We start from the raw sequence: 20647 nt of genomic DNA on the forward strand, positions 1-20647 counted from the left end.
TTGTCTGGAATTCAGTTAACTGGGAAAATTGTTTTTAAAGTTTAAAATTAGCACCCTAATGGTCAGTTTGCCAATCACGCAATCTCAAGCAACTGGAAAATTCACTTATCCGGCATCTAACAATCCCTATTGGTGCCGGAAACCAGTGGATTTACCGTATTCCAATGCATTTGCTGTTCTGACTTTTTTTGAATATTTTTTCAAAAACTAATACATAGTGACATTTTAAATATCGAATATATTAAACTTTTTTCTTACAAGCACAACAAACAGAAACAAAACAGTCCCTCCCTCCTCCCCTTCCATACATATAGATCCGTTCACCGTCAGAGCTTACATATATTTTAAGTATATAGAGTACAGTTGGGGAAACTATATTTTTATATATATATATTTACCTTTATACCCTTTATTGTTCCTTTTTATTACTGTATCTGAGCCCCTATGTGGTCCAGGTGTTGCTGTCAGACCTTGATAGATAGATATATATATATATATATATATATATTCTTTGAGTTGTATGCAATTTTATTATTTAAAAAATATTATTTTATTTTTCCCTGTGGTACACAGCTGTTCATTTCTGCAGTCCATCGTGCTATGAGTAGAGGGGAGTTGGACTTCCAAGTGATCGCGATACATTTTTTCTTGCTACCGCCAATGCTATTTTTATTAATGAGATTTGATGTTTGGTCAATTTGTCCCTTATTTCCATGGCATTACTTAATAGATAAAGCTCCGGGTCACCTGTGAAGGCCACACCTGTTAACTTTTCTGCGATTTCTTGCCAAAATGGCCTCATTTTCACACAAGATCACGCGGCACGTTAAAAAAAGTTATTGTCTCAGTCCCACATCTGAAACACATCTCTGAAATTTCAGCTTTTGATCTGTGTAATTTTTGTGGGGTAGGATAATAATTGGTGTTTAAAAACAATTATACTGAACCAGACCATATCTTGCATTTATAATTGACGTCGTGATATCCTTACACCAATATGACCAGCTTCTTTCTGAAATCACCACACCCAAGTCTGACTCCCATCTTTCCCTTGACCTCTGCAATCCTAGTTTTGCACTTTCACTCTGGAGAGCAGAGTACATCTGTGTTATAAATTTGGATGAATTTCCCCATCCAAACCATTTGTTCAGTTGCACTAATCATCTCAGCTAGAGGAAAACAGAAATAGGTCCCTTTGGCCACTCCGTATTTCTGTTTTAATTGTTCAAAGGACAGGAGTTCCTTCCGTGTAATAGTCCTTCATATTTCTAATACCTTTGTCATACCACAAATTTAATATTCTATTGCTTATGTTCATAGGCAATAACACATTTTTACACAATGGTGCTTTTATTGATATCCCTACTTTTTTTTCCTATACATTCATTAATTTCTTGCCACATTCTAATCATATGTATTAGAATGGAGTTATCAGTCTTTAGTGATTTGAAAGTCCTTTGTTTCCTCTTCCTCCCCCTCCTCCATTGAGTACATTCCCATTTGAACCCAAGACAGGGGGATGTCTTCAGTGAAGAAGGCTGTGAGAAATTTAGCCTGTGCAGCTTGGTAATTTTTGAAATCTAAAGTCTTAAGTCCTCCCAGCCCATAGTCCCATGTCAGTTTTTTTGAATGCAATTCTTGGTATCTTATTCCATAAGAACTGTCTAATATGGTTGTTTAGTAGCTTAAAGTTTTTAGGTAACTGAATAGGCAGCGATTGGAAAAAGGTATTGTAGTCTTGGCATCTCTTTCGTTTTGACGCAGTTAACCCTTCCCACCAAAGTATTTGGAAATTCTCCATTTCTGTAGGTCTCTTTCTATCTTCCCAAAAAGAGGAACATTAGTTTGTACAGATTTTGCAAATCGTTGTCGATGGCTATTCCAAGATATTTTATTCCATCCATCTTCCATTTAAATTTACTTCCTTTTTGGTTTCTTTCACATTCAAAATTTGTTAATAGCATGATCTCACTTTTACCCATATTTATTTTGTAGCCTGATATTCGTCCATATTTTTCTAGTGTTGTTTGTAATTTTTCCAAAGATTTAGCTGGTTCTCATAGGTACAATAGCACATCATTGGCGAATAGACTGATTTTGTGTTCTTGCCTGACTTTGGATCCCTTCTTATTATCTATGCCAGGGGTTCAATCGCTAAAATAAAAAGTGCTAGGGCCCAGGGGCTTCCCTGTCTACTTGATCTACTTAAGGGGAATACCTCTGATATCTGATCATTAGTTATTATTTTAGCTTGAGGTTTATAGTATAAAGTTTTCATCCAATTTATAAATGCTCTGCCTATACCAAATTTTTCCAATTTTTTAAATAAAAGGGGCCATCCCAAACTGTCAAATGCTTTTTCTGTGTCTAGGAATACTTAGATTTTATTCAGATTTAGCTATGTGTATTATATTAAATAATCGACTTGGACTATTTGAGGAATGCCTTCCTTTAACAAATCCTGCTTGGTCCGTATGTATCAGTTTTGGCAAGTATTGTCCTAAAGTATTGATTAGACAATGCTTTTGCTAGTATCTTATAATCAGCATTTAACAGGGATATTGGTCTGCATGTTGAAGTTTTTGTGGGTCCCTATTCTTTTTTGGTAACACTGATAATTGTGGCTGAGAATGACTCTGGGAGGGTCTGTGTTTCTACAGTTTGGTCAAGGACATCCTCTCCCAGTGATTTTATTAGCATGTAGAGTGCCCAGGGCCTCTTTGATTTCTTCCCCCTTGTGAAGGAAGTATCTAATGCTATCCTTTCTCTCTCTTCCAGCCTTGGAAGTTCGACATTCAGCAAAAATTCTTCCAGTTTGATCTCACCTCTTAGTAATTCTGATTTGTATAGTTTTCTGTAATTTTGTCTAAAAGTGTTGTTAATTTTTTTGCTTATATACTAGAGTTTCTGTTTTTATAGCATCTGTCATTCTTGATGACTCCTCTGTTTTAATCTGCTAAGCTAAAAATTTCTGCACCCGTTCACCCAACTCATAGTATTGTAATTTAGTTTTTAATATAGCTTTTTTGGCCTTATGTTTGTATTGTATTATATCTTAGCTTTTTATTCTCCAGTAATCTGCTAGAGTTAATATTCTTTGATTTTTTTCAAATTCTTTATTATCTTTCTCCAAACTGTTTACTTCTGCTATATGTTCCCTCTTAAGATTCTTTGCTTTAAGCATATCAGAAAACTATTGTTAGTAGATGGCAGATTTGTTTCAGAAAATATTTCTTTCAGATAGAAATATTGGATGATACAGAAGGTTGGGTGAGTAAGTTTTCAGAAGAGTTGGAGATGGAGCTGAAGGTTGTCTGAAGTTGCAAGAGGAAGTAGACAAATCGAAAAGCTGAGTACAGGGTTAACAGTTGGTTAATTAAGAGTGGATGAGCGGAGGAATCTTGGTAGTTGCTCAGGTTGATAGGATAATTAAAAAAGCCTATGGGAGTCTGGGCTTCATTAATAGAGGAATTGTGCAGAAGAGTGGAGAAGTCATGTTGCAGCTTTAGAAGTCTCTGGTGAGATCATATTTGGAATATTGTATCCATTTCTGGTCACCTCATTAGAGGAAGGATGTGGAAACTATGGAAAGAGTGCAGAGGAGATTTACCAGGATGTTGCCTGGATTGGAGGGCATGTCTTATGAGGCAAGGTAGTCAAAGCTGGGACCTTTCTCTGGAGCATAGAAGGATGAGAGGGGACTTGATTGAGGTCTACAAAATTGAGATGCATAGATACGTTGGACAGCCAATACCCATTTCTTAAGGTGAGAATAGCAGCCACTAGAGGATGTATGTATAAGATTAAGGGAGGGAAGTTTTGGACAGACATCAGGGGTAAGTGCTTTTTATAAATACACAGTTATTGAGGTTTTGCCAGAAGTGGTGGTAGAGGCTGAAACATTAGAGGCCTTTAAAATACTATTAGATAGGCACATAGATGAAAGGAGAGGGTTATAAGGTAGGGAGGGTTTAGCACTTTTATATGGTTCGACACAAAATGGAGGGTCGAAGGGCCTGTACAGTGCTGTAATGTTTAAATTTTTAAAATAAATTCACAGAAGTCTTCTTTTAAGTAATATATTATTGAGATGCCATCTGTATACATTTTCTTGCTTTTCCATTGTTGCTAGAGTTAATATTAATGGAGAATGGTCTGATAGAAGCCTTGCTAGAGATTCTGTTTTTATCACTACTTTTTAACTGGGCAGACATTAAAAACAAGTCTATCCTTGTATGTGAGTCGTGCACCCTCGAGTAAAGAGTAGTCTCTCTCTCTGGGATTTAATTGTCTCCATAAGATTTAGATCTTTTATGTATGAAATTGTGGTTTTTGCTGCTTTCGCCCTCATTATTGTTCTTGCCTGTTTATCTAGTATTGGGTCCAAGCAGAAATTAAAGTCTCCTCCAACTAATATATTTTGTTTTCCCTTTGCTGTTTTTAAGATAGGGCATAAATAGTCATATGCTTCTCCATAAATTTTACAGTGTGCCATTACATACCTTGATTGATCAAACCAGAAAGCATCTTCTATTAACACTGGTGTATTTTTATTAATTAGAATAGCCATCCCTCTTGCCTTTGAACTCAAGGAAAATATTCTTTATCCCACCTATCCTCTTTAATTTATCATATTCCATCCCACCCATCCTCTTTAATTTATCATATTCCAATTTGGTAAGATGTGTTTCCTGCAAAAAGTTATATCCACTTAATTTCTTTAAGAATGTCTCTTCACCAGCCCGCTGATCCCATTAATATTAAAACTAACAAAATGTTAGTGTTTTATCCATACCATTTTTCACACAAATATTGTACAACGATATCTTCCCAATTTTCTAAATACTGTCATAACATTTCCTCTTGAAGAAACACGCACATCCCTAGCTCTGATGGCGACATTGACAATAGAACCAAGAATACCGTGAAAAAAGCTTGCGGGTTCTTTGTGCTTTCCTTACCACCTTTGTCTTTCAGAACTCTCCATATAAACCAATTTTTTTTTCTTTTAACAGTGAAAACATTAGACCAGTTTTGAAACTGTCTTTTCAGCCCTTTCATAACTTTCTTGGAAATTTGTCAATTACTTTCTGAGACATCCACCCTCTGCGTTGCTGGATAAAAGTTTTTACATTGCAGTTGTATCTTTACCTCGTCAAATTCCTTTCTTTGTTTGGCCAAGGCAGGGCTGAAGTCCTGGAAAAATGTTACTTTTGCATTGTCCACCACTAATGGACCATTATTCTTTTTTGAATATTCATATGCTGCTCCCAAGATCGCATCTCTTTCCAGGTAACTTAAAAGGCCTGGTCGTGGTTGCTGTTCGCCAGTTCTTCTTGGTCTGAGGGTCCAGGTGAACCCTTTCAATTTGCAGCTTTGCATTTAACTTATTTTGTCCCATCATCTGTGGGATCCATGTTTCAAAGAAACTCACTGCATCTCTTCCTGCTGTTCCTTCTCTGTCCAATGATTCTTATATTTGCTAAAATTTTCCATATGATCGATCTTGTCCATAAGTCCTTTTCTGTGTCCCATATTTTTGCTTTTTCTTCCAGTGCCTTCAGTGTGTCTTTTGTCCAGCTTCGCCTCTGAATCATTTGTTCACAAGCCTTCCACAGCCTCTTTAATTTCTGTTACCTTCTCTGATATCTCATTGCTGTTTCCATCATGTTCAGGATGGAGGCTGTGTCTTGGGTCAATTCCCCAGCTCTGCTGGCTTCAGCCAGTGCCAAGGCCCCTTATGAATTACTCGATGTTCCTGGCTGAGCTGTCACTTCAGTTTTTGTTGCCTCGGTCGTTTAGTACTTGCTTTATCTATTTTTGACGATAAAATTCTGATTTTTGAAGATTTTTTTGTGGAGTGCTTTCAAAACACCTGCTCAGCTCAGCACAGCCTCACTCACTGTTCTCCAACATTTGTGATTACTAGCTTTCTGAGGGCAGAAGGTGGGGATTTGGGAAGTGACGGTGCTCCAATGGCCACAGATTACCTTTTATTCTTGCCCAATAGCAACATGTGATTGGAAACTCTTGAAGACTATTCCCTCTTTTAATCCAAAATATTGACACAAATTGAGGCTAACTCAACATCAGAACAGCAAAATTAACAGATTCAACTGGAATCCTCTGGCTTCACACTGGTTCGCACTGGGGGACAAAACTGGTTTTAACCTGGGTTGCTGTGTTTAATCCTTCATCTGCTGGAATGGAAAGTGTTGAAAGAGTGGTTTGGTAAAAGCAGGGGAGACATTTAAACACAGCGATGTCTATTTTTCAGTTGGAGCACTCCTGGGCTCGGCTCCTGATGCCACATCATGTGACTAATCAAGCACCTTAATGACGTGGGTTTGTGTAAAATTTTATTACCTTCACCTTGTCAAGTTTGAGACCCAAATACAGTTATCTGGTGCAGTCACTGAGAATAGGATTGACGACACCTCAGAGACTGAAGCTAAACAAAATCAGTAGGTTGAGCATTGGGAGAAAAATAGTTGACATTTTGAGCTGAAACTCCTGAAGACCAAAAGAATAATTGAAACGCTTTGCTCCAGCTGATGCTGCGTGAACTGTTAAAGATCCCCCAGCAGATGGTATTGAACAGCAGAATTGACAATATAGGGAGAATTTGTTAGGGGAAAGGGCAGTAGTTTGGGACAAGTTGATGCATAAATGCCCCCTAAAATAATCAGGCAGACTTTGGAATGATGAAGCAGATGATTCCTGCATACTTATGGGGCCCAAAATCATTCTAAATGTGTCTGGGTACACATGTATAAACTGACTGATTTTTAAAAATGGTGACATTGGGGGAAAATACAGGAGCTGGATTTGATTTGTGAGCAGGAAACCTCCACTTGATGGTTTTCCTGGCACAATTGGGTCAATTGGGTGATTAGTGCAGAGGAAAGGCATCAGACAGCTGATGGGCACAGTTTAGGTACATAATTGGATTATGTCAAACTCAGCAAGGTCAAGGTGATAAAACTGGGCGAAAACCCCCATCAGCAAGACGCTTGTTTCATCACACGGGTGCCAGAGCAGGAGCAGAGCCCAGGTTTATGATGTCATCACTTCTCAGATTTAAAACATGGCAAATGATTATTAATAGATGCTCTTCAAACATTTGTTTCATCCATGTAAACCTTCCCTCCCTCATAGATGAAATAAAAATGGAAGGTTATGGGCTATGTGCCCATATACATCTTAAATGTACATGTTGAATGTGCTTCCACCATCATCCAAACAATCCATTCCAGACACCCATCAGTGTGTTTTTAAAAAAAAAATTACCTCAGACATTGCCACTTCTCCACTCGTCTTAAAAGATGATCTCTAATATCGGCTGTTTCTGCCTTGGAAACAAAATGTTGATTGCATATCATTCTCCATCACTCCAAAAAGAAAAGCCCTAGCTTGCTCAACCTTTCATCCAGAACATGGATCAGCCGTTTCTGACCTTGCTCCAGCCAAGTCTCTGAAATGGTCACATCTCCATGTGCATCGATTAAGCTGATCATCCCAATTCTTAATACTTCTCACATTAAACATATTTCAACCTAGCCATTGCCTGTCCTTCCTTGAGATCTCACTGCACATTGCATCTACCTTTCCACCAACTACTCCATCATCTGACCCAACACTACCTCCTAGCCACCTGCAAACTAGTTTAAACCCTTCCTAACAGCTTGAGCAAACTTGCAAAGGTCATACCTTCCCTTAAAGAGATCCCAATAAAATCAACAAATTTGAACCCCCCCCCTCACCTTTTTGAAAAAGTCCAATATCCAGGAGCTAAAAGCATTGAAATCATTTAGAAAAATTAAAGAATTCATATGGGACATGATGTTATAGATGATTGCCTGGACAAGCTGCCAATAACCAGGAGTCGGTCTCAGGTGTGGGGGAATTCTGCATCGAAGGCTCAGAATCTTCTGGAATTTTCTATTCATTAGGGGTGTGGTCATCTCTCTGAGCAAATGCTGTTCACAATTTACATTAATGATCTGGATGAGGGGATTGGATGTAATATCTCCAAATTTGCAGATGACACTAAGCTAGGAGGGGTTGTGTGCACGGAAGAGGGGGTCAGGAAGCTCCAGTGTGATTTGGATAAATTGGGGAACTGGGCCGATACATGGCAAATGCACTACAATGTGGATAAATGTGAGGTTATCCACTTTGGTAATACAAACTGGAGGGCAGATTAAGAGATGGGGAAGTGCAGGGGTACTTGTACATCAGTCTCTGAAGGCGAGCATGCAGGTACAGCAGGCGGTTAAAAAGGCAAATGGTATGTTGGCCTTCATATCAAGAGGGTTTGAGTCTAGGAACAAGGATACCTTACTGCAGCTGTACAGGGCCTTGGTGAGACCCCACCTGGAGTATTGTGTGCAGTTTTGGTCACCTTATCTAAGGATGTTCTTGCAATGGAGGGAGTGCAGAGGCGATTCACCAGGCTGATACCTGGAATGGCAGGAATGACTTATGAGGAAAGATTGCGCAAATTGGGATTGTACTCGCTGGAGTTGAGAAGATGGAGAGGGGATCTCATAGAGACCTATAAAATTCTGGCAGGACTGGACAGAATGGATGCAGATGGGATGTTTCCAATGGTGGGGGAGTCCAGAACCCGGGGCCATGGTTTGAGGATAATAGGCAAACCATTTAGGACCGAGATGAGGAGGAATTTCTTTACCCAGAGGGTGGTGAATCTGGAATTCATTGCCACAGAGGGCAGTAGAGGCAGGTTCATTAAATATATTTAAGAGGGAATTAGATCTATTTCTTCAGTATAAGGGTATTAAAGGTTACGGAGAGAAGGCGGGGACGGGGTACTGAACTTTAAGATCAGCCATGATCTCGCTGAATGGTGGAGCAGGCTCGAAGGGTCGAATGACCTACTCCTGCTCCTATCTTCTATGTTTCTATGTCTCTCTGAGCAAAATCATGTAAATGTTGACCACTTATTTTTGGCCCAGACCATGGACTTACCACTCGATACCTTGAACAAGATTTGATAATGTAAATACTGGATTTTAAAAAAAGATCACTCACGGTTAGAAAGTAAATTTGCTCTGCAAAGGTATGGAAGTAAGAAGGTCTTACTGCAGTGGTTTTGGTGAGGCTGTGCTATGCCTCAAGTGTTGTGTGCAATAGCTTACTATTACAATTGTATCGGTGCAGCAAAGGCTGACCTGATGTACAAAGAAAGCTTAGATAAACTCAGGTTGTACTCGCTGGACAAGTTAGATGCAGGAAGAATTTTCCTGATGTTGGGCAAGTCCTAACAAAGGGACACAGTCTATGAAGTAAGCCATTTAGGGCAGAGAGGAGAAACCTCTTCATTCAGATTTGTGAACTTGTCACAGAAAGTTGTTGAAGCCAATTCATTTATTATGTTTAAAATCGTGTTGGAGGGATGAAGAAAAAGCAGGAGTACTGACCATATTGACTGGTAGTGTGAGATCAAAGTGGCTGACTGGCATATTACACACAGAGGTACCACTGGAGAGAATGCAAGCTGACAATGTTTCAGTCCAGACACAGTGGAGCCATAGGAAGGGACTCAGGCTATATTACAGTATAGTAAAAGCTGACGATTAAAAATTTATAAAGCACAGTCTCAGATGGTCTAGCCTCCTGCTGGAGCAAGCCAACTTATGAAATACTGCCACCTTGTGCAGTAACCACCTTTCACATTAATTTCCGGTCAGCCTAAAGCACTACATCAATGAGACTCTCTTAATGTCATTCATGTGCCATGGGATACATTTCAGTCTGGGAATAAATTCTGTTAAGGACAAAAAAAAAATCCCAGCATTGGTTTCACATCTCAAACAACAGCACTTTTTCAGTCTGCACTTGAAGGTGTTAAAACACACAGACTCAATGAGTTATAGGTGCACAGCACAGAAACAGGCCCTGCAACCCAACTCTGAACAAGTTGTCTACCTGAGCTCATCCCATGGCTGTTTTTCCTGAGTAAATAGTGGTGAAAAAAAAAATCAAGACCTCTTCAATCTCTTTTGGCTCCATACAAAGCCAACCACTCTGATCTTCAAAGGGAAATTTTTTGTCCCTTTATATCCTTCTGCTCTTTATATCTGTAGAAACCCTTAGGATTTTCCTTCACATTATCTGCCAAAGCAACCTTCGAGTGTCCAGGATCGCAGAAGGGTGCAGAAAGTGGCAAACTTTCTCAGGTCCATCATGGTCACCGAACTGTCCAATGGAGACATCCCCTCCCGTAAGCAGCCAAATATCATAAAGGACCCCCATTACCCTGGTCACAATCTTCTTGCTTCCATCAGGCAGAAGGTATAGTATCCTGATGTCCAGTGCATTTAGATTCAAGAAAAAAAAGTTTTGCTCCAGACTCTTGAACTTCCCCATTATGACCCTACTGTGGGAACACCAAAAGATGTCTGCATTACAGAAATCTTTTTACTGCACCAGCTGCAACTGAATAGACCTACCTCTTTATATTTTTCTGCGTTGGCATATTGTGGCTATTTATACTATTGCTGTCATTTTACTGTGAAGCTGCAGTAAAGAACTTCACTGCATTTGTACTTTATAATTGTGCACAGGACAAACTCGTACACCTTTGCAATGAACTTCTCTACAAACTCAAAGTACAATCACATCGTTCCAATAATTATTCATCATTATCCAAATGATAGTCTACGTGGCACTATACAGTTCTAGCACGGTGCAGCTGCCATAATGGCAGCACTGCTGTAGATCCAGGAGAGCAGAGATTTGGGCTTCTCCAAAGGTTTCAACCTCACCTCCTGGTGGCCATACAGGTTTTAAACGGCCTGTTAAAGTAAATTGCAGCAGCCCCAAGGGGTTGCAGACTCCGGGGAGCAATGGGCTGGTGCTCCTTCAGAAGGAGGCAGAGAAAACCCTACAGGACAGTGACCATGATTGCTGAGCAGTGAGGGGCCGAGAGACCCACACAAGACTGCTGGAGACCATGGAACCAGGTATTGGAGCTGGGATTTGAGAGGGTGCTCAGGGCAAAGGCTCCCTAAGGGCCTCAGGCGCTGAAGACTACTTGATCATGTCTGAATGGACTCTCTTTTGCTTTTCTCTCATTGTTACGAGCACTGGTCAATGCTCATGGCAACTGTGGGTAGTCTAAAAAAAGTATATCGTACATGTTACATTTTACAGTGTAATGTATTATTACTTGAAGCTTGCTCTTAAATCCAATTACTCTGTCAATAAAGGAACTCATCCTATAATCGCTTTCGATAACCTTACTAACCAGTCCTCGGACTTTCTTGGACGGGTAGTGTACGACCGAATTTCATTTACTTTTCCGTACCACTTGGCATGGAATTATTTATTTTTATTCATTCCACATCTTGGGCGAGCATACTACTTTAGGGGCACATACAAATTTAAGTTGATAACGGAATATGTAAATAGATAACAACTCCACAGAAACTGGATTGACCAAAACCTGACTTCAGCCAAGCTTTAATTTCACTCATTCAGGTGTCTGAACCGATGAATGAGCATTTTGTTTTATCAGCAAATTACTAGTTAAGGAACCTATCCAGTCGCTTTGGGGAAATCAGAAAGAAAACAATAGCAGTAACCTTTGAACATGAAGAAATAAGTTTGCATATTTTTATTTGGACAAGTACAGAACAATTTGTATCAACAACAGGCACTCAGAGTGTTCACAAGATATGTACATATCAAAAGGTGCAACATTCATCCAACCATGATAAAAGTTAAAATACCTGAATCTTCAGATTTAAAGCTTGTGTGCTCATCCAATTCAAACAACCTCCGTTGGACATGACCAGCATGAAAAAGACAACTCTGCATAACACACAGAAATGCAGTGCACTTTAAAACCATTTAACTACTTTGTAGTGTTAGCACTGAGCCAGAGCCCTTGGGAGTTCCAACTGCACACATTCAAACTCGTATGGAAATCTGACCACTTCACAGCACGTATTACATTGCTTGCCATAGGCAGCATCTCATTTTCTGCAAAAGGTTCAAGATCTACACATGGAACTGCTCAAATCTTAATATTCCTCGCTGACACAAGTCGTGGTGGTCAAAAAAGAGGGGTGGGTGCAAGAGGTCAATTGGCCTAAATAACATTGTTAATGGTGCAGAATATTCGCTACCCTGCAGTACATACAAGCCTATTTTGCCTGGAATGAGATCTTTATTCAGCTAGAAGAGGTTTCAAATTGACACGAGGCAAGACCCATTAAATCCACTAATTGCTGCATCAATGCGAGATTAGCAGGCTGACAAATATATTGGGCAATTTGTACGTGGAGGTTGAGCTTCTTTCAAAGGGTAAGGGAAACCCAATGATAATCCACTATTTTGTCTTTAGGTATTTAACCTTCCACTAACAGAAATACAGCACAATTGCCAGAATTGGAAAAGGGGGGGGGGGGGGGGGGGGCGGGGTTGGGGCAGGGAAACACTGAAGACTTACAACCGTGGGTTGATCCAAGAGCACAGCAATACCAAATTACTTACCACTTTACACTTCAGACCACAACAGCAATGCTTGGAGGAGAAAATAAATATATTTTTTTTAAAAAGGGAAAAAAAACCCCAACTCTTCAGGTAGATAGCAGAGAACCCACCACACAATAGTTCATGAGATGACCAATGTACATATTCAATGAGCTATTCAAGATGACAAAATCCACTTCATAATTAGCCTCTCTCTTCAGAAACTTGTTTAACAAATGCTCTGACTTCCTAGTTTGATGGGAATCTATTATTCCAGCTAGTTTGCAGCCAATATAACCTTTCAATTGAGGTTCAAGTTAGAACAGGTCTGAAAGTTTAGAAAAATGTGCAAGGATGGAAGACAGTTTCAATGTATGCTCGTTACTGGAAGCCATCCAGGATACTTGTCACAGGTTTTAAAAAACAGCTGACCTTGACCAGAGGCTAAAGAACAAAGTCAATTGAGACAGACCTCAGCATAGGCTGCCACTAAGGCACAAAGACCATCAGCTTGAAACAAGATGGTGGAGTGAATTTAAAAACAACAGGATCTTAAAAATAGTAGAAAGTTAGATCAAAATTGCCACACATGTACGAAAGTCATCTAATGGCAGGTTACTCAGTCTTGTTCCTTTTCCCTCCTGCCACCAAGCTGGTGAATAATCCCGTTTGTATGTTAAATGAAGAGAAATAAAATAACTGCCACGTTTGATTTGCAGGAAGTCAAATTTGTATGCAAATTAAAAAAAAAATCTGATTCCTGATGTTCACAACAAACCAAAGGAATTCTTCACAACCTGTAGTTAATCTCAGCCAGAGGTATGAAATTGATTGAGGTCAATTTGGCAGGGTGCACACTTAATCAAAACAATTACCACCACAGCTTATGTGGCAACATGTTACCTCTGAGCTGGTACAATGAGTTTGTTTAAAAAAAAAGCACTTTGCAGGTATGCATACATTTTGTCTTATTTCTTTCCAAATTTCTTCAGTAAAGTCATTCGAAGAATATAGAAAACAACTCGCAAGAAATGATAAACAAGTTAGTTAAAAGAGAGCCAAAGTAGAACAGTGACAGCTGTATCTTCATACCCGCTACACCAGTATTCTCCACCTTTTTCTTTCCACTCACATACCACCTGAAGTAATCCCTTACTAACCACAGAGCACCTATGTGAGTGGAGAGAAAAAGGTGGAGAACCACTGCACAAGACAGAAATATGCAGTAATATGAAGAACATTTTCAAGGACCCAAAATAACTCCAACTATCCAGGTTCAAACTAAATGATGTGTAATTCATCATTAAGAAAAAAACCTCTTTACCTAACCAGCACAGTTGAAAAGAAATTTACCGAATCAGTACAGCATTAAGATAAAAAGCATCGCATTAACTTTACTGGTTCATATTCTTTGCAAATGAAGTTAATTGATGCTTACAGAGAAGAATTGTCTGCAACATTTTTTGTTAGGAATGACAAGATTCAACATGGATAATCCCTCCTCCATTAAGAAGGCTCCAGGTGTTCCAGTTTTTCTAGTTTAATACAGGAGTTTAAGGCTTTGTTGGTATGATCCTCTGAGAACTTAGCAGTGGTCAAAATGCATAAAAGTCACGCACTCAGGACTAGTAAAGGTCTAACTGAATCTCAGTGTAATCAAGGGACATGATAGGTCACCAAGTTTGTGAAACCCCATTGTTCAGTCTATGGAACAGATATCACTGTATTCTGGAGCACTCAAATCAGCACATTTTCAGCTGACACATTTGAACCATTCAATGACTGGCAGTCTGCACAGTCCAACGCGTAAAGAACATCAGCTGGTTTTAGTAAGTGGAAGAAGTGGTGCTCATGGAATCGTCAGCAAACTTTGTGCTATTGGGGTGTACGCTCGCAAAGTATCGGACATCCCGGTCTTGATCTGCCCGCAACGCCACTGCCATTTGCTCTATGGCTTCCTGTTCAGGGTTTCCACAATTCAGAAAGTACTCTGTAAAATAAAAGATTAACAGATAAAACTGGTGGTTTGATGCACCAGAGTTGGTTTCTACCTCAGCCTCAAACTATTTCCCCATCATTGCACTTCAGAGGAATCGTGATCAACAAAAAAAATCACTAACCCCAACAAGCTACACCAGTGGTCTCAACCTCTTTTTCCCCCCGCACTCCCCCCTCCCCATTCACATCCCACCTTAATTAATCCCTTACTAACCACTGAGTACATACAGCATAGGATGCCATAGATGCTCTGCAGTTAGTAAGGGATGACTTAAGGTGGTATGTGAGTGGGAAGGAAAAGGTTGAGAACCAATGAACTACATAAATGTATGACGTTTTAGAAAAAGTGGTTTTTAAAGAGTTTTCGCGACTAAAATTTGAGAAAATCAAATGCTTAAAATGGACACCTCTTCAGTACTACTTTTCCCTCATTCAAGTGGGCATCAATACAAAATCTTACTCCTATTCTCCAAGTTAACACTGTGATTCGATCAAAACTCAAGGGTCCACCCGGAGGTGGATTTGAAAAAGGCGGGAAGTCCCCCACCCCCCCCCCCCACACGTCCTGCCCCCAGCACCCCCCGACCGAAGGCCGTACCCACCCCCAACACCCAAAATATACACCGAATATGAACAGCCTTCAAAATTTCTATTTTCTACAAATTTCAAGCCATTTGCCATTAATCAGGAATAATTATGGCAAAATGCCTCCAATATTTTACAAGAGCAATGGGAAATAAATACATTTAGTATTTTATTTTGTGCCAACAAAATAAAAAAGAACTGTACCTCTTTGCATCAAGGTTTGTCTCAAAGTTTTTGCGAGTAACACTCTGACATTTGGCACAGGATCTGATGCCAGATGGAGTAAATGTGGCATCAAGTGCTCAGCAATTGCGACAGGGATATGGTCATCTTCAATCACAGCCTGCAATTAAAAACATAATCACACCGGGAAATCAATCCTGACATCTAATGAGTGTGCACTAGACATCAACAATTCATCAATTAGAGTTACTACCCCCCCCACTGGATCCTCAAGTTGCAGAAACTTGCCATTTGTTTGTTCATGGGATTTTGTGAGCATCGACAATGATGCCATTTATGACGATCCCCAACCTGCCTCACAAATTCAGGGATGATAAGACTCAGCCATATTACTCTGGAGCCACATGTCCACCACACAATCAACATGACCAACTTCTTTCATTAACTAGATTGATGTATCCTGAGAGAAACTATAAGATTCAGCAAGCATTAAGTTACACATTAATTGGAGAGCAACTTGTTGAAATTCAACGCTGGTCTGAATGCACCAGCAGCAAACCTTAATCATACATTAAAACTGCTCGAAAGAATCTTAACCCCTAACCCGAACCCCAACCCCCAAACCCCCAACCCCCAACCCCCAACCCCCCAACCCCCAACCCCCCAACCCCCAACCCCCAACCCCCCAACCCCCCAACCCCCAACCCCCCAACCCCCAACCCCCCACCCTCCAACCCCCCACGCCCCAACCCTCAAAGCCCCAACCCTCAAAGCCCCAACCCTCAAAGCCCCAACCCTCAAAGCCCCAACCCTCAAAGCCCCAACCCTCAAAGCCCCAACCCTCCAACCCCAACCCTCCAACCCCAACCCTCCAACCCCCAACCCCCAACCCCCAACCCCTCAAACCCCCAACCCCTCAAACCCCCAACCCCTCAAACCCCCAACCCCTCAAACCCCCAACCCCTCAAACCCCCAACCCCTCAAACCCCCAACCCCTCAAACCCCCAACCCCTCAAACCCCCAACCCCTCAAACCCCCAACCCCTCAAACCCCCAACCCCTCAAACCCCCAACCCCTCAAACCCCCAACCCCTCAAACCCCCAACCCCTCAAACCCCCAACCCCTCAAACCCCCAACCCCTCAAACCCCCAACCCCTCAAACCCCCAACCCCTCAAACCCCCAACCCCTCAAACCCCCAACCCTCAACCCCCCAACCCTCAAACCGCCAACCCTCAACCCCCCAACCCTCAAACCGCCAACCCTCAAACCCCCAACCCTCAAACCCCCAACCCCCAAACCCCCAACCCCCAAACCCCCAACCCCCCAACCCCCCACCCTCCAACCCCCCACGCCCCAACCCTCAAAGCCCCAACCCTCAAAGCCCCAACCCTCAAAGCCCCAACCCTCAAAGCCCCAACCCTCAAACCCCCAACCCTCAAAGCCCCAACCCTCCAACCCCAACCCTCCAACCCCAACCCTCCAACCCCCAAAGCTCCAACCCCCAACCCCTCAAACCCCCAACCCCTCAAACCCCCAACCCCTCAAACCCCCAACCCCTCAAACCCCCAACCCCTCAAACCCCCAACCCCTCAAACCCCCAACCCCTCAAACCCCCAACCCCTCAAACCCCCAACCCCTCAAACCCCCAACCCTCAACCCCCCAACCCTCAAACCGCCAACCCTCAACCCCCCAACCCTCAAACCGCCAACCCTCAAACCCCCAACCCTCAAACCCCCAACCCTCAAACCCCCAACCCTCAACCCTCAAACCCCAACCCTCAAACCCCAACCCTCAAACCCCAACCCTCAAACCCTAACCCTCAAACCCTAACCCTCAAACCCTAACCCTCAAACCCTAACCATGGCACACAGGCGTTATGGGGTTCAGTTTACGGAGCACAAAATAAACAAACTCAATAAAACAAACTGAGGGTGAGAGGACGGCGTTCCTTACCCGGCAGACAAACACAAAAGCTTGACGTCCCGACCACTTCACATTGTGGCAAAACTTATCAACAAGCTCATCGATCAAGTCAACTGCTAATGCAGGGGCTGAAGTGGCATAAAATTTTTTAATCATCGCACTCACCTGAAAAGAAGAGATTTAATCAATAACAAATTGGTTTTCTTGCAAGAAACATGCATTATTTCTTGATCCCAATTCTCAAGAAATCCCGATAAGCTACAACTGTTGATGCTTACTGCATGGATTAGCGTTGGGTACCAGAGGAGGAGAACCACCCTCCTTGCCGTGAAGCTTTGAAGAGGATCCTGCACAGCATCAATCTCATACCAGGTTATAGGTTTGCTGGTGATCAGCTTCTGAGAAGTAGGAATTGGTTCAAGTATAAGTGAGGGTGTATACAGAGAGCAGGGCTCCCATTGCACCTCTGGTCCGAATACTTGGGGAGTGAGGGATGAGGGACAGAACAAGGATTGAGGTGAGGTGACTTGGATGCCTTCTCTGGTTCAAAGCTGGACTAGATAGGAGGCTGTGCGGCAATGGAGACGTACAGGGCTGCAGCACTGGAGGAGGCAGTGGCATCAAAGGGTACTAGATTAGTAGCGCCTCATGTGCCTTGATAGTTCAAAGGAAAACATTTTTTTTTGCATTCTTTATGTAAATAAATGATATTTTCTACCCCACTTTCCCCACCCCAGGGTCTCTTAAATGAGCATTAACCCTTTGGACTCCAGCTATTTTTAACCTTTTATAATATATACTCGTGTCCATGGGTAAACCTTTACAATACAGAATGAATCAGTTGGTGGTTGGGTATAAAAACCAGTCCCAGAAAACCAGGATACAGAGTTCAAAGGATCACACTTTCAAAATACAAGCGGTCATGATGCGGAAATTTGCAGATGTATGAAAGCAAAGAATAAGAAATAAATGATAGTAGATTTATTGTTATATGTACACAATGTATGCATTAAAGTTGTTGCTTGCAACAAATAATGTACATTAAATTAACAAAAATAAATATTCACAGTTACCATGGTGCAAGAAACATTAAAAGCAGTTAGTGCTGGAAATACTCAAGTGAGGCAACATAAAGCGAAGGAGGGAGTTAATGTTTTCAAGTTTTTGCGTTAGAATCTATCACAGTTGGTAAATTAAGTTATTACTACTTATCTCCCACCCTTGGCTTTTTTTTTGCTTGTGGAAGGCTAGCTTGGGTTAAATAATTGGTTAAAGAAGCTGGCACAATTTAGAATTTATTTTATACCAAGGGATGACAGCATTACTGGATTGACTGTACAAGTTAGTTTAGACATCAAGATGCCTTGAACATCTTTCAAAAAGGAGCAGTTGGTAGCCTGGTTTTTAAAAAAAAACTCAGTTGAACTACAATACCCTGGGCTCGTTGCATACAAATGTCTGCCTTTCCTCACAAAAGTGACAAACCTCGAAAGCAGTCAACTGTAAGGATTCTGCAACATCGTGAAAAGATAAAAGTGTAATTACAAGCCTCCTCCCTTGTATGTGCCGTTGTATAGGACCTGGAATTTTCACCTGAAATATTGGCTTTGAGCGATACCCTTTGAAGACTACCCCCAAATCTGGCACTTACCGCTGATCAGTGGATGCTGTTAAAAGCAACTCACTATATTTTAAATAACAAATGATTATTTAAAAGTTTAAATTTTATTTGGCTATTTTAAAAGAAACCACTGTCGATTCCTGTAACAGGCCATTTAAAGCCTGTTTAGCGCCAACAGCAGCTAAACAGTGCGGAAGGACCCTGAAGAGAGCCCTGAGACTTTGCAAATAAAGGTTCCATTGTCATGTAATAATACTATTTTTAAAAAAGAATGTAACATACACGAAATAGATAACGGAGCATGCGCACAATTGCATCAGAGACGGCAGGAAGATGCTGGCGGTGTGGAGACTCTTGTCAAGGTAAGAATTTTGTACTCTTTGAATTGGACAACCCTAATTTTAAGGTGAAAATCAGGGATTACCTTGGGATCATCCAATACAACAGCATATACGGTATCATTCCATGGGTGCTGGGTCACTCAAGATGACCATAATCAAAATAAAGAAAACTACTGTAAATTTGCAGGATGCACACCTTTCAGGTCAATAATTTTTCACCTGCTTTTAAAAAAATCAGTTTTGATGAAATATCACAAACCAAAACATTTCTCTCCCCACACTTGCTGCCTGACCTACTGAGGATTTCCAGCAGTTTCTGTTTTCTATCTCTGCAGTATTGTCTTTTTGACCTGAAGTCTCAACTCTTCCTCTCTGTAGATGCTGCACAAGTTATTTCCAGCATTAGGTTTTATATTTTAGGTTCCCAGCATCCACAAAATCTTGTCAGAGACTGAATAACAGGAGCTCCAAGAGGAGGAACTTGAATGGTTGGGTCAAATTCTTGAACATAAACCTTGCTCCATGCAAAATTCTTTGCACACAGTAGAAGTCAAACTGGCATCCTAGAAGTTGAAAAGATGATTAAGATATAGGAGCAGAAATAGGCGATTCAGCCCATCGAGTCTGCCCTGCTATTCAATCACAAGCTGATGGATTTAACCACTCTGCCCCCACCTAGCCCTCTCCCCATAATCTTTGATGCCCTGGCTGATCAAGAACCTATCAACCTCAGACTTAAATACACCCAATGACCTGGCCTCTACAACCATCTGTGGCAGAAAATTCCATAGATTCACCACTCTGGCAAAAGAAATTTCTTCACATCTTGGTTCTAAGTGGACGCTGAAGTTGTGCCCTCTCCCACCATGGGAAAAAGCCTTTCTACATCCACTCTGAAACATTTCCAATACTGATTCTCCTAAATTCCAAAGAATACAGGTCAAGAGCAGTCAAATGCTTCTGATATGACAACCCTTTCATTCCCGGAATTATCCGAGTGAAGCTCCTTTGAAATCTCTGCAACTTCAGGACATCTTAAATGAGGAGCCCAAAACTGCTCTCAAGATACTAAGATAGGTGGAATAGTGGATAATGAAGAAGGTTTTCAAGGATTGCAGAGGGATTTGGGCTGCTTAGAAAAGTGGGCTGAAAAATGACAGATGGAATTTAATGCTGATAAGTGTGAGGTGCTTCATTTTGGTAAGAAGAATCAGAATAGGACATATGTGGTAAATGGGAGAGCATTGAGGAATACAGAAGAGCAGAAAGATTTAGGAGTGACGGTACATCGTTCCCTGAAGGTAGAAACTCATGTGAATAGGGTGGTGAAGAAGGCTTTTAGTATGCTGGCCTTTATCAATCATTGCATGGAATATAGGAGTTGGGAGGTGATGTTGAGATTGTATAAGACGTTGGTGCGGCCTAATTTGGAGTTCTGTGTGCAGTTCTGGTCGCCTAATTAGAGGAAGGATATAAACAGAGTGGAGAGAGTG

General features: G+C 41.3%; 1 protein-coding gene across 12 annotated transcripts in view; it reads right to left on the reverse strand.

The window, feature by feature from the left end:
• Positions 1-11610: 11610 nt before the first annotated feature.
• The window catches only part of LOC138755787 (serine/threonine-protein phosphatase 4 regulatory subunit 1-like), an 82211-nt gene continuing 73174 nt past the window's right edge, over positions 11611-20647 (reverse strand). For 8 of the 12 annotated variants that reach the window (XM_069922395.1, XM_069922393.1, XM_069922402.1 and 5 more), the window contains 4 exons: positions 17471-17590; positions 17223-17357; positions 15289-15427; positions 11611-14491 (listed from right to left, as the gene is read on the reverse strand). In XM_069922395.1, the coding sequence (XP_069778496.1) occupies positions 14328-14491; positions 15289-15427; positions 17223-17357; positions 17471-17590 (558 nt within the window). In that variant the 3' untranslated portion in view covers positions 11611-14327. Of the gene's footprint in view, positions 14492-15288; positions 15428-15453; positions 15738-17222; positions 17358-17470; positions 17591-18158; positions 19718-20647 lie in introns of those variants that run through there. The other 4 variants (XM_069922401.1, XM_069922397.1, XM_069922404.1 and 1 more) reach the window with 3 other exon arrangements.

This window comes from Narcine bancroftii, chromosome 2, assembly GCF_036971445.1.
Source record: "Narcine bancroftii isolate sNarBan1 chromosome 2, sNarBan1.hap1, whole genome shotgun sequence".
Taxonomy (NCBI): domain Eukaryota; kingdom Metazoa; phylum Chordata; class Chondrichthyes; order Torpediniformes; family Narcinidae; genus Narcine; species Narcine bancroftii.